A 12409-nucleotide genomic window follows, 5' to 3' on the forward strand; every position below is an offset into this window, starting at 1 on the left:
CGGCTGCGAGCAAGGTACTCGTCAAAGACGACATCAAATTGCCTGCAAACTCGTCAACGGCGGTGTCCGTCTACAGTCTATCCGACACCGTTGCACTCCTCTCGCCATATGACCGTATTTGCACGAGGAAAGGCTTGTGCGTTAAAGCTATCACTCATTTTGTGCTCACAAAATGAGTGATATGTTAAAGATATGTTAGCTCAAAGTAAGTAACATTAGTTGACTCACTGTATTAAGAACCTCAGGCACGACAATGATATATCCCTATTGAAAATTCATCCACCATGAGGAATGGTGGATTCCACCATCCACCATTATGGTGGATTATGGTGCTGGAAGATGGTGGCACGTGGTGTATGCTGGGTGCTGGAGAACGACGGAGCGTAAAACGGCTCTACAGCGTCGGCACCATCATGCCTAGCCGTCACACATAAATAATTGTATAGAAGGCGATGTAGAAAGCACTAGTACAAAAAAAGAAAAAAAAAAACTTCCGCCCCCGGGAATCGAACGTCCGACCTGCAGATCCCGAGCCGTGTACTTTACCACTACCAATACGTGTCAGATGATGATGATGATGATGATGATGTCTGTGGTCTTCCCCTTTATACCGGGGGGGCACCTTTTAGTGTCCTGACCGGAACGAGAAACAAATAAATTTTAAAAAAAGAGAGAAACAAAGAAAAATCACACCAGGTCCATGAACATCACAATTGTTCACTGTCTCCCTGACCACCACTGCAGAAGCCTTGCTTTTGTTATTGCTGTCGCTGCCAGGGGGTGCACGTTGGTATCGCGGCTGCCGCCTTCACCCGATGCGCCACAGTCTTTCACAAAGCCGAGTGGCTCCGGTAGTGTGGCGCCATCTGTCTGACGAGGACAGAGGCGTTCGCAGTGAAGCACCAGGTGTTCAATGCTCTCCTCGTCTTTCCCGCATGTCCTGCACTGCACAGTGCCGTCAGCCAACGACGGGTCGAAGTGACGCCGATACACCCGAGTGCGGAGCGCTCCAGCACGGGCCTCAAACAGAAGTGCACTGCCGGCACTATTGTCGTATAAGCGTTCGGCGGAGATGGTGGTCTTGTGGGCTCTGTATAGGGCCACGCTAGGTTTCTGCTCCACAGCCGCCTGCCACACCGACGTCTCAGCTTCCTGCTCTCTATTCCGTACTCTTACTGCCCATTTTCTCTCACTGTCCTCCTGGACGGGGTCAGTAAAAAGGGAGTACTTGCGGCACAGATTGTGGAGACGCCTGCGCCATGGTGTGTTCATGCCCTTGATAGCTGTGTATCTAAATACACGACGGGCCCACCGCTGGTCGTTCATGAGGCGAAGACGGCCTTCGTTGGCCGCCTTGCTCCTTGCCTCTCGTGCCTCGTAACTTGACCATCCGAGGTCACCTTGCACAGCTTCGACCGCTCCACGTCCATGACACGCCAGCGCCAGTCGCCAACCTCACGCTGGCCTCTTTCCAACCACTGGCGTGTTGCTGCGGACAGGCAGATGACGGCGTTGGCGAATGTCAGCACTGGCACACGTACTGCCTTCCACAGTTCGCGCACCAGTACAAACCGGTTTGCACCCCCACAGGCTCCGCCGTCGCAACACGTTGGCGGCCCTCACAGAAGCCTGTCGAACGTGCTCCTCTTGCTTGTCATAGAGATCTGCGGAGGTGCAAAGGTTGACACCGAGATACCGGTACTTGTCTGATACCGGAATGCTTCCTCCGTCGGGAAGCTGCACATCAATGGTCTCCACGCCTGAAAACTGCAATATGGCCGATTTTTTGGCATTGAAGTGAAGGCCCAGACTCTTCAGGTGGTCGGCCGCCAGTGTTACCAAACTCTGAAGGTCACTGCTGCGCTCAGCCAGTAGTACTAGATCATCAGCGAACACCAAGCCGGGCAGCGTCCATGTCTGCGCCACTCCACCAATCATGAGTCGGAACGCGAAGCCAACTCCCAATTCCACGAGTGCCTGCTCGAGTCCCGCCACATATAGCATGTATAGCAGCGGAGACAAAGGGCAGCCCTGCCTGAGTCCTCTTGTCACCCTCACAGGCTGTGTTCTGGTGCCTCTGAAGCATGCTACCACCGAGCTATCTGCATAGAGCCGCCGGAGAAAGTCTGTCCACACGCGCGGCATTTGTCGTTGGTCTAACTGGTGGTAAAACTCCTCGTGTGGCACACTATCATAAGCCTTGGCGACATCCAGAAAGCATCCAAGCAGATTTCTGGTTTCTCTCCGTGCCACCTCGATGGTCTGGGTGAGCACGAAAAGATTGTCTTCCAAGCGTCGGTTCCGTCAGAAGCCATTCTGGAGTTCAGACAGTATGCCCCTCTTCTCCGCCCAGCCGCTCATCCAGCCCTTCAAGACTTGAGCGAAGAGTCTATATAGGACGCTCGTCACCGTGATTGGTCTATAGTCGCCCAGCAGTCCAGCGTCGCCTCCTCTCTTGCACACGAGGCTTACTCTGCCGCATTGCCAGTTGGATGGGATTGGGCCGTTCTTGAGGATGGTATTGAAGATTCCCGCGAGGTGTTCACGAGCAGACTTCCCCAGGCATTTCACAAGGCCCGCCGGTATGCCGTCCAGTCCGGTAGCAGTACTTGCTCTGATACGCGGGAGTGCACGCTCAAGAGCGATCCTAGTTATCTGCCAATGGTCCTCTTCACTGGGTTGGTGAGGCTCATCTGGGTCGCCGTTTACTGCTGAGGTCGATTCGTCATGTGTGGGATTGAAGAGCTCTTGCATGTGGGTCGTGAGGTGCTCTGCGAGGTCGGTGACCGGTAGGTTGATGGAGTGGTGTCGAATTTCAGGTGCCGGAGTTTGGCGATCCAATGAAGACACATATTTCCAAAACTTGTTTGCGCCGTTACGCCCTGCCTCTGTGATAGCTTGCAATTGTTTGTTATTATGCTGAGCTATTTTGCTTTGTACAAGGACCCGCATTTCTCTTTTGAGGCGGAGGAATATTCCTCCAGGTACTCATGCACTCCTCTCCGGTGATGTCCTAACAGCCGCTCTGTGTAGGCGATTCGCCGTTCGTCTTGCAATAAGGGCCCTTTGTACCTCTTCGTCCCACCAGCCTTTGCGCCGTAGGCCGCCGCGGAAATTTACGCGAATTTCGTGCTTCTTCATGATACGTCTCAGTTCGAGCACAAATTGATCATATGTTGGTGGTTCCGTCGGTTGAAAGTTCTGCTCGAATGCTTCCGCGACTGCCGCATACTCCGACTGCGGGAGGTGCCTCTCAGCAGGGTTGCGATGTTCCATCGCAATGGTTCGCCAGGAGGATCGAGAAAAGCTCAACTTGATTCGGTTGTGGTCGCTTCCTATGCTGAATTCACCATTTTCATCGATGTTCATGTGGGTGAGACGTCGTGCTAAAGCAGGTGTCGCAAGCACGTAATCAATACAGCTGCGACTGTTCCTGGCGCTCCAGGTGTACTGTCCTTCACATTCTGGACGAAGATTTAGCACCTCTAAGGCAAGTGTACGTGCCAGTGTCAGCAGTAATTCCCCATTGGTATCTTGGAACCCATCCAGAGCTTGGAGGTGCCCATTGAAATCGCCCATAATGAGAACCTCTCGATGGCTTGCCCATCTTGCCACGTCTTCCCTGATGCACTGCGCCATACTTGAGTTTGAAGTTTGAAGTTTGAAGTTTGAAGTTTATTCATCATTGATGCATACATCTTTTTCCAGTGGTTTAATGGGAAGGGGTGGCGAAAAGGCAACTAAATGCCTGACAATGCAGTTTCCAGCATCGGCTCCAGCAGATACGGCAAAGTAGACCACCCCTACCAGGACTGGCAGCCCCTACAGGTAGCCCTCGACCCACATGTGCTCAACACACGGGCTGTCCAGCTTCTTCCAAGCTGACCTAGTTTTCCACAGGAAACCGATTCCTCCCCCTTTCCTCGATTCACCTGAACGGTTCAAGCTAGCCCACTGCCAACTTTTATGTACTGGTGGCTCTTCCGTGACTCGAAGGTGTGTTTCAGCCACGGCATATATCTCTATGTCTTCTTCGCCCATCATCTGGTACAGTTCTTCCCATTTGCTCGCCGTTCGAGCACCATGTAGGTTAAGGAAGCCTACATGTATGTCTTTGCTCTTTTTGCGGCTGCGGCGACGGCGGGCCGTCTTTTCTTTACGTCCTGTGCCAGGAGCGCTTCTACCACCTCTGTGGATTGGCCATTTGTAGGATTGCCTGTCCCAGGGCAGTCATCATGGAGGTTGTTGGTTTCACACTCCATGCCCTGTGCTTGTGGTTGCCTGACGGGCGAAGCCCTAAAAAAGCACATAGTCTGCGTCCCAATCGTTGCCCTAGTTGCTCGGCGACGTGTTCACTGTAGGAAGTTCCATTCGTCTTATCCTGGAGAGCCTTTGTGACACTGACGAACTCCACGCGTGTTCCAATGTCTGAGCAAATTTGACGTAGGTTTTGATTCCACAACTCGCACTTGATCCGCATGGTATCGTCTTTGGGTCCTACTTCTGGGACGCCGTACACCACGAAGAAGTGGCCTTTGGCTCTTGCCTTCCAGGAAGTTATTTGGGACTTGAACCTCTCAGTTGAATCGTGTGGAGATGTGTCGTCTTGGATGTCGCTGAGACCGGCGTGCAGTACCACGATGGCCTCTGTTGAATCCCAGACGTCCGTCGCAGTCTCGATGGCTTCCATTGTTTCCACGAACGTAGCATCTTTTTTCGTACGGCAGTGTACACCTCTGTGCCATGCACTAGCTTGGAGGACTGCCCGTTTGAGTCTACGTGCATTGCCATCCCCGTAGACGAATGCGCCCGGAAGTCCTGCTGGCCGTTCTGGGGGGCTGTTGGCTGTTTTCTTGCGCGAAGATGGTATGGAGGTCTGGCTATCCTCTGCCCTCTCCTTGCGCAGTCGCTTCTGAGCCCGCTTGCTGCGTTTGGCCTGCCATCCTACGGCCTCCGCGGGAGAGCCACCCACTAGCTCTTGATCACTCTTGGGCTTGTTCTGGGATCGGTCTATCACTCTGCCATCATCGACGGCCGCGGCTTTGACCACTTGATCGCTGTTGGGCTTGTTCTGGGATTGGACTATATCTCTGTCAGCATCGACTGCCGCGGCTTTGACCGCATTCCTCTCATCGCTTACGTTCTCTGCAGACTTGGTCACTTAGCGCCGCCGAGTGCGACCGGCGGCGGTTGGTGACCGGAGGCGTTTGCTGGAAGCGCGTCGCATCTATGCTCATCGCTTCTTGTGCGGACACCGTACACAAGAAAAAAATGCTTCATTTAGGTTAGCCGATGCCACAGGTGTGCTGTAAAGTCATTTGTACTCACCGGAATCGTGTATACTGAAACCAGAAGCGCCGATAACACGTAGACGGACTCGGTCAGTACGCTATGCCTAACCTTAGGTGGCAATCATGGTGGTAGAATATGATGGTGGTAGTCATACTTGGTGGGGATTATCTCGACGCAGGCCGAAGGTAAAAGTGTGTGCATTTTAGCTTTGCATGCATTTTCACTATTACCTTAAAGTGCCGCTGAGGTAAGTGAGTGTGCAAGAATTTCCAGAGTTGCGTTTCAAGCGTGACGGTATCAAGCGGAGGCTGTTTTCTGGTCTCCCCACTGGAAGGACTCATTTACATCTCGGCAAATGCGCGGCGATGTAACACAGTTACTGTCGCTGTTCACACCGATACTTCTAGACTTGTAAACATCAAAATGCAGCAGTACATTGCGAATGTAAACCTGATAAGTATGTGCGTAAAGTGTAAACATTCACGGCTGCTGTGCTCCAGAAAACTTGTGGCGGTTATTGGCGCCGCATGAATAAAAAAAAAAAACACGGTTGATCCCTCCGTCATAGGAATCGGAATAACACGAAAGTAAAGCGTGCCCTTACAGAAGTAACTGAATGCTTACTGTACATTGATATAAGAGAGTTTGCACAATGTATATTGATGTCTGGCAGCTAATGGCGCCGTTTAACGTGTATGCACTCACTTTGATGATTGGTGGTACATATGCATCCCGATGGCTAACGTCCATGTTAAATGATTAAACAAACCCTTGTGGTAGCTGTAGTAGTTAACGGTGAAAGCGTAATCAGTGAACGAGGTGTGATAGCCAGAAGAGCGTCGTATATTGGACGCAGAGCTTGTTCGCCATCTCGCGGCATGTTAAAATGTGATTGAACAACCACGGCTGCACTAGAGGGAAACGCAGAGCGCGTCGTGTCGCCCCGGTAGCCTGGCCGCGATTTTTCTCGGGGCGAGCGCGACAACGGGGAACGCGGGGTTACAGCCAGGTGAGGCAGGCGCGCGTCGCAGAGCTATTTTAGGGGCGAAGCTCCTGGTGCCGTTCGTCCCTCGTAGTCGTCGTCGTCGTAGTAGTAGCGGTAGTAGTAGTCGTAGTCCGTAACAAGTCTTACGCTTTGACCTCCAAGGTGGTGCCGGTGGGAGATTTTTCCTGTGCGTTGTTGAACAATAAAAATTCGCAGCGTGCGCGTTAACTAAAAGCCGAATTCTTCTGTCTCTCATTCCCCATTAGCAGCCATTGGCATGTTCCAGTAGGAAACGTTAGTAGAAGTAGAAGTGTAAGTGTTAGCTAAAAGCCGACTTCTTCTGTCTCTCATTCCCATTAGCAGCCATTGTTTACCTCCAAGGTAGTGCCTGGTGAGATTTCTCCTGTGCGTGATTAAACAATAAAAATTTTGTTCAAAACGCCGTTGATTGATGAAATAAACCAACGAAAGACGCCAGATGTTTTGTAAAAGCAAAACGAAAGAACGCCAGATGTTTCTAAAGCAAAACGAAAAGACGCCAGCTGCTTAACGAAAGACGCCAGATTTTTCGAAAGCAATGGTTTTCTAAACAATGAAAATTCACAGCGTACATGTAAAATTAAAGTGAGCTGCAAGTCGTCATAACTCATCTAACCTTTAGTATAAACGCGCCCGATCTCACGTCGGTGATGATGTACTGGGCAGAATTCACGGAAGATTCACGGTTTACCGATGAACCTCCGCAGCTTCGCCCACTCATCATCATTCACTCCGTGGATATGCTGTGATTTTTGGTTTGTATTAGCGTGATGCTGAGCGAGGGCGACGCTTTTACGACGCTTGGGCAAAGGTCGCCACCTCGTGGTGTGTTAAGCTATTGACAAAATTTAACTTCTATTGAAAACGCGCCGAGTGGGACGGACGCGTAACGCGTTGCAGGTGCTAGTCGCGGAGGCCACGGCAATGACGAATTACTTACCTTACTACTCCCAGAGGTCAACACCACCCAGCCGACCGGGAGTGTGGTAGATATAAAAGGCGCGTTCCTAAAGCCCCCAGAGTCTAAAGCACACGGCCAAGACGTTCTAAAACGAGTTAAAAACATGTGGATACCGCCTAACGTAAAGACCTTCTTCTTCAAGCTTCATACAGGAACCTTGCCAGTGAAAACGTGGCTGGAGGATAGAGGGATTTATGTACCATAGGGAAGCATGTGTTTCCTGTGTAATCGGCCTGAAACTATTGAACATGTATTCATTGACTGTAATAATGTCATATTCTTTTGGGACATATTGCAGAGGACCTTAAAGATAGAACTACCTCTTAATCCGCACGGAATTCGCTTTTTGCCCTTTGAATACTCTGTTCCGCATTTGGATGTTATCTTTTTAGTGGGTCTCCATTCGGTTTGGCGCAGCATGTTAGCGTATAGACACTGTGATGTTAAAGTTCCATCTGTTCATGAGTGTTTCGTGGAAATTGTTGTCAAAGTTCGTGAGGTGTGTAAGACGACTGACTGTGATGAAGATGTGATAGCTCTGTTTGATGCATTAACGCACATGAAACGGATATGATGTGTGCTTGTTAGACGATCTTGACCTGTAGTCAAGAAGGCAATAAAGAAAAAAAAAGTGACCGTGGCGCAGCGGATAGCGTGCCCGGCAACTGTTGTTGCGGACCGAGCGGTCGTGGGTTCGATGCCCGTTCCCGGTACCTTTTTTTTCTTTGCCATCTGATTGTGTATATTTTTTCGACGTCATTTTCGTGACGGAAATACGTCACTGAAGTCTTGGTGGACCCCGGCATAAAACACTTTTGTGTTAAAAAACAAAGTGCTGAAAAGCTTAATGATCGGTGTTGGCTTCTTTGAACTGCATATATATTTCTGCACATTCAAGAGGAAAGCATTAGAACTGACAGCGACTTCTCATAATGCCACCGTCATCCACCATGCTTCCATCCTGCCACCGTCATCCAGCTTGTTCAAGTCATCCACCAAAACATGTTTTGTTCGCCACCATCAGCCAGCATTTTCCACTTAACACCAAAAGAACCTCGCCACCACCACCACCATCTGCCACCATTTTTTCCACTCTCGCCATCATCAGCCATTATGACCACCACAGCTTCCACCACATCCACTATTCTTTCCACCTTGTCCACTATTGTTTCTGCCATGTCCACCAAGATTTCCAGCATCCACCAACCCACGATTTTCAATAAAGATATTACGGTTTCTCTACCACTTGCCTAACAAAGTAGGCAAAATACATGCGTCTTTGGAATTACGGACTTGTGATGCACAACTAAAAGAATGAAAATTGAGTGGCAAACGTACTAAACAGACCAAGGTGTGAACCATTACTGATTCACGAACTGGTAGCTTCACACTCAGGTGCCTCGTGAAGAAGTATGCTGTGCCAAGACGCTCTGTCGTCCGGGGCGGTGACCCGTGGTTTCAGGAAGCGTTGCCTATGGTGTCCAGTGTCTCAGTGAATTGCATTGAGCAGTACGACGATACCTGTTTTCTTCTGTTTTGTTGTCACCTCGTCAACCAAACATTCGCGATTAAATCATTATTCGGAAAATTGCAGAGTATTTCCCCGCACAAAGCACTACTGCCAAAAAATTAAACTCCAGCACTTGTCAAATAGGTGCCGCAGTGCCACCGTCGGACTGCCGAGGGGGGAGGGGGGGCTCCTTAAAAAGTGGAGCCCCCCCCCCCCCACCCCCGACTTTAAGCCCTGTCTCCATGTAATGTTTCAGGGAATGCCGCCACAGCTTTCAAGTCGCAGAACCTTATTCACTACACACGAAGAGATCGGAAAACACGGCGAGCCACAGCCCGCTCATATACACCTTCAAGCTGACTCCGTGGAACGTTTACAGAAGGAACGCCGTTCCCACCGTTCCATCACGAACGTAGCGACTCACCATTACAGTTCACCGATCCGTAAAAGGAACTAGTGCCAGGAACGCCGTTCCGTGCAAAACTGTTCTGCATAACGTACCCTATTCGATAACTATTACCCGCTTTTACCTCCTGCGTGAACCAAAGCCAGCACACGCAAAGCGCTTTGGGCTCCGAAATTTTGGGTGCCCTATTCGAAAACTCCCTAATTAAGCCAAGGAAAGCATGTGGGAAGGTTGTGGCTTCATATTCCACCGACGGAGATGGTGCTTTTTCGTCTACAGCAATTCCTTTCAGTTTAGACGATAATCATTAGTTATAACATTGCTAGTGGGTACAAGCCAGATGTTCAACGGACAGCAGCAGCGAGCAGGCTAACCGACGTCCGGTCGCGCCTGGGCATGGACTGGGGCCTGCTGCTGAGCAGACTGACCGCGGTCGAAGGCCAGGGCCAGTGCCTTTACGCGGCGGTGCACAACATTCAAACGGGAGCCTGCATCGCCTACGAGCCGCCTGAGATATACCCGGTGAGCTCAAAAGAGAAGTGCCAATTTCTTTACTGTTAGAGCCCTCTAATATAAAGTCTTTCTTGAGAAGAAGACCAAGTTCAGTCGATTAATACTTAAGCAAACCACATTGAGCTGGTTGTGTATAGTTATAAGAATATAAATGACTACGAATTTATATACTAGGTGTCGTTCCTTGCCCTCCTACTTTTCCCAGCTTGGGTGGGGGGTGGACGGGAAAGCGGTGAAGTGGCCCTTTACTCCTCCCCTCCGGTTCCTCCAAGTAAATAGCCTACGTAAACTGTGTAAGCACAAATTTTCCTTGAAAAAATGTGGGCGATTATAACGTTAAACTATCCCGCATTGTTTCCTTCCGTATAGGTCGTTAACTGTTAATGATTGGTCGAAATTTTCTGGGTCATGCTCACAGCACCTGCTCGTAAAACGACACAACAAATGACGCGTAAGTGATCCACCGCGTAATTACCGCGTACGCATGACTGCGTAAAAAAATAATAATGAACTATTTTCAATACGGCGCATTGTTTGTCATTGGTTCTTCGCTATTCGTCAAAAATTTTCACTGTGCCATAAAATCGCCTCCCTGTTACGCGACGTCACAAGTCTGCGAAAACTCGCGTCATTAAAATGAAGTGTGCACAATAAGCAGCACATTACTGTGCTGAACAATAACTCATTTTTTTTTTCGATTAGCCAGACAGTGTCTCTTTCTTAACGTAATTTAAGAAGGCTACCCGCCAATCACATTGGCAGTGGCTGCTTATAGCAGCGCGCGAGATGGATTCATATGTGTATAATAGATACTTTCAGTAGTAGTATAACGGTGTTGAGTTGCTTTTGCGCGTGTACAACTCTCTGTGAACTCATTGTTGTTGACAAAGAGGTAGAGAGAGAAATAAACATCATTAGGAAGATACACAATCCTTTGCAGGTAGGCAGCCTTCTTAGCTTAGAAAACCGTGGACGCTGATCATCTCCCTAGTGAGGTAGATCAAGTAACGGGGCAAACTTGAAAGCTGGTCTTCTCAATGTGCTCGAGTCCACTGCCTTGTTACAAGCCGCCACGATCGCTGCAGGCTACCATATGATAAGCCAAGTGAAGCAGGCTAAAGTGCGAATATATTTTAGCTGTCCTGGCTAGGCACAACTAAAATACTGGACACTTCTGCACACTCATCAAATCACAGCAGCTTGAATATGGAGCAGTGGCGATGCTTTTCGTTTTCAAAGAAAGAAACTGAATTTCCTGAAAAAGGAGAGCGTTTGAGCGGGCTATAAGACGCTTACTGGTTCCCGCCCATATATGCGTCGCGGATTATTTAAATTTCAGGCCAGACAGAACAAAATAAAATCATGACTGATTGCTGTAATGTTATAGAGCCCTTGGTGAGCGATAGCCTCATCTGCAGTGCTCGAGCGCAAGACAGACAAGCGTGGAATAGGCAGCCCGCACCGCAGGTAGCCTACAGTGCGTGGTCATGACACACAGAGGACAGTCGTCACAGTAGAATCGTAGTAAAAATTTTATTATATTATTACGTTATTGCTGCGTTCAAGCAAAACTTTGCCTGACTTGTTAGTTTCCCAGTCTGCAGCCGACAATAACCACTGTCGAAAGTGGGGTGGGGGGGGGGGGCTCCGTCCCCTTAACATTTCTCAGTGGGGGGGCTAGCACCCCCCTTGCCCCCCCCCCCCCCCGATAGATACGCCTATTGGCCGCGAGATCGAGCAGAGTCACCGCCTGGCGTCTACTGGCTGAAGCGCGCCTAGTGTGGATTGCTCCCTGCGTCATCTGCTGCATGCGCATTGTAATAAGATCAGTGAATGCGACTTTCGAGAGGGCTGTGTATTGGTGTCGTACCCTTCGTTCGCCAGAATCATTTCAGTGTTAGTGCCGCTTTCTGGTTCAAGCACGTCGTAAAGAGCGTTTGGCATAGTCCCAAACATAAGGAGCATTAAATAGTGTGTGAATGCCGCGTTTTAGCGACTCGGTGGTAAACAAAAGCGAGGCTCATGCACTTTCGCGTTGTTGTTAAGTGTATAACTGCGGCACTGTAGTTCATGATGAGCTTTAGTTGTGCTTAAGATGTCCTTTTATTGTACGGTCGTGGTCCCACTACAGCGAAATATTTCTATCAAGTGAAGTCTGACACTTCGGTACTCAAACTGTACCTTAAAAAAAAAAAAAAAGACTATAGAATGACAGGGCAGTGATAAAACGGAGTTCCCGCGCGCAATTTTAACTTTGGGCGAAATTTACGCGGAAACACCCGTGTGCTTAGATTTAGGTACGCTTTGAAGAACCCAGATGTTTAAAATTAATCCTGACGGCGTGCCTTACATTTTTGTCGTATAATGTCACGCAAAACCTCATCATTTTTTTTACATTATCTTGAGCGTTTGTGTGGAGTTGTTATAAATTGATGGAAGGCAGCGGACATGATTAGTTCGAGAAAAAAAAAAACCTTATTCCATAAAATATTCCATAAAATATTCCATAAATAAGATAACCGGACCTTTGTTGCATCGTGCACGTAATCAATGGATGAAAGCTCTGTGCTCAACTCTTACCTGCGTATGCGTATTCGCACGAACAGTGCTATTGAAGTCATTGCACAGGAATGTGGGCTGGTATACAAATGAAGAAGTAAACACTTCAGTAGTTCAGGCGTGCTACAGCAGTGCGTAGTACAC

General features: G+C 49.2%; 1 protein-coding gene across 1 annotated transcript in view; it reads left to right on the forward strand.

Annotated features, from left to right (window-relative positions):
* Positions 1-9574: 9574 nt before the first annotated feature.
* Positions 9575-12409, forward strand: part of LOC119386295 (uncharacterized) — a 44550-nt gene continuing 41715 nt past the window's right edge. The window contains exon 1 of the mRNA XM_037653621.2: positions 9575-9715. Within this exon, the coding sequence (XP_037509549.2) occupies positions 9590-9715 (126 nt within the window). The 5' untranslated portion in view covers positions 9575-9589. The remainder of the gene's footprint in view (positions 9716-12409) is intronic.

Source organism: Rhipicephalus sanguineus, chromosome 3 (genome assembly GCF_013339695.2).
Source record: "Rhipicephalus sanguineus isolate Rsan-2018 chromosome 3, BIME_Rsan_1.4, whole genome shotgun sequence".
NCBI lineage: Eukaryota > Metazoa > Arthropoda > Arachnida > Ixodida > Ixodidae > Rhipicephalus > Rhipicephalus sanguineus.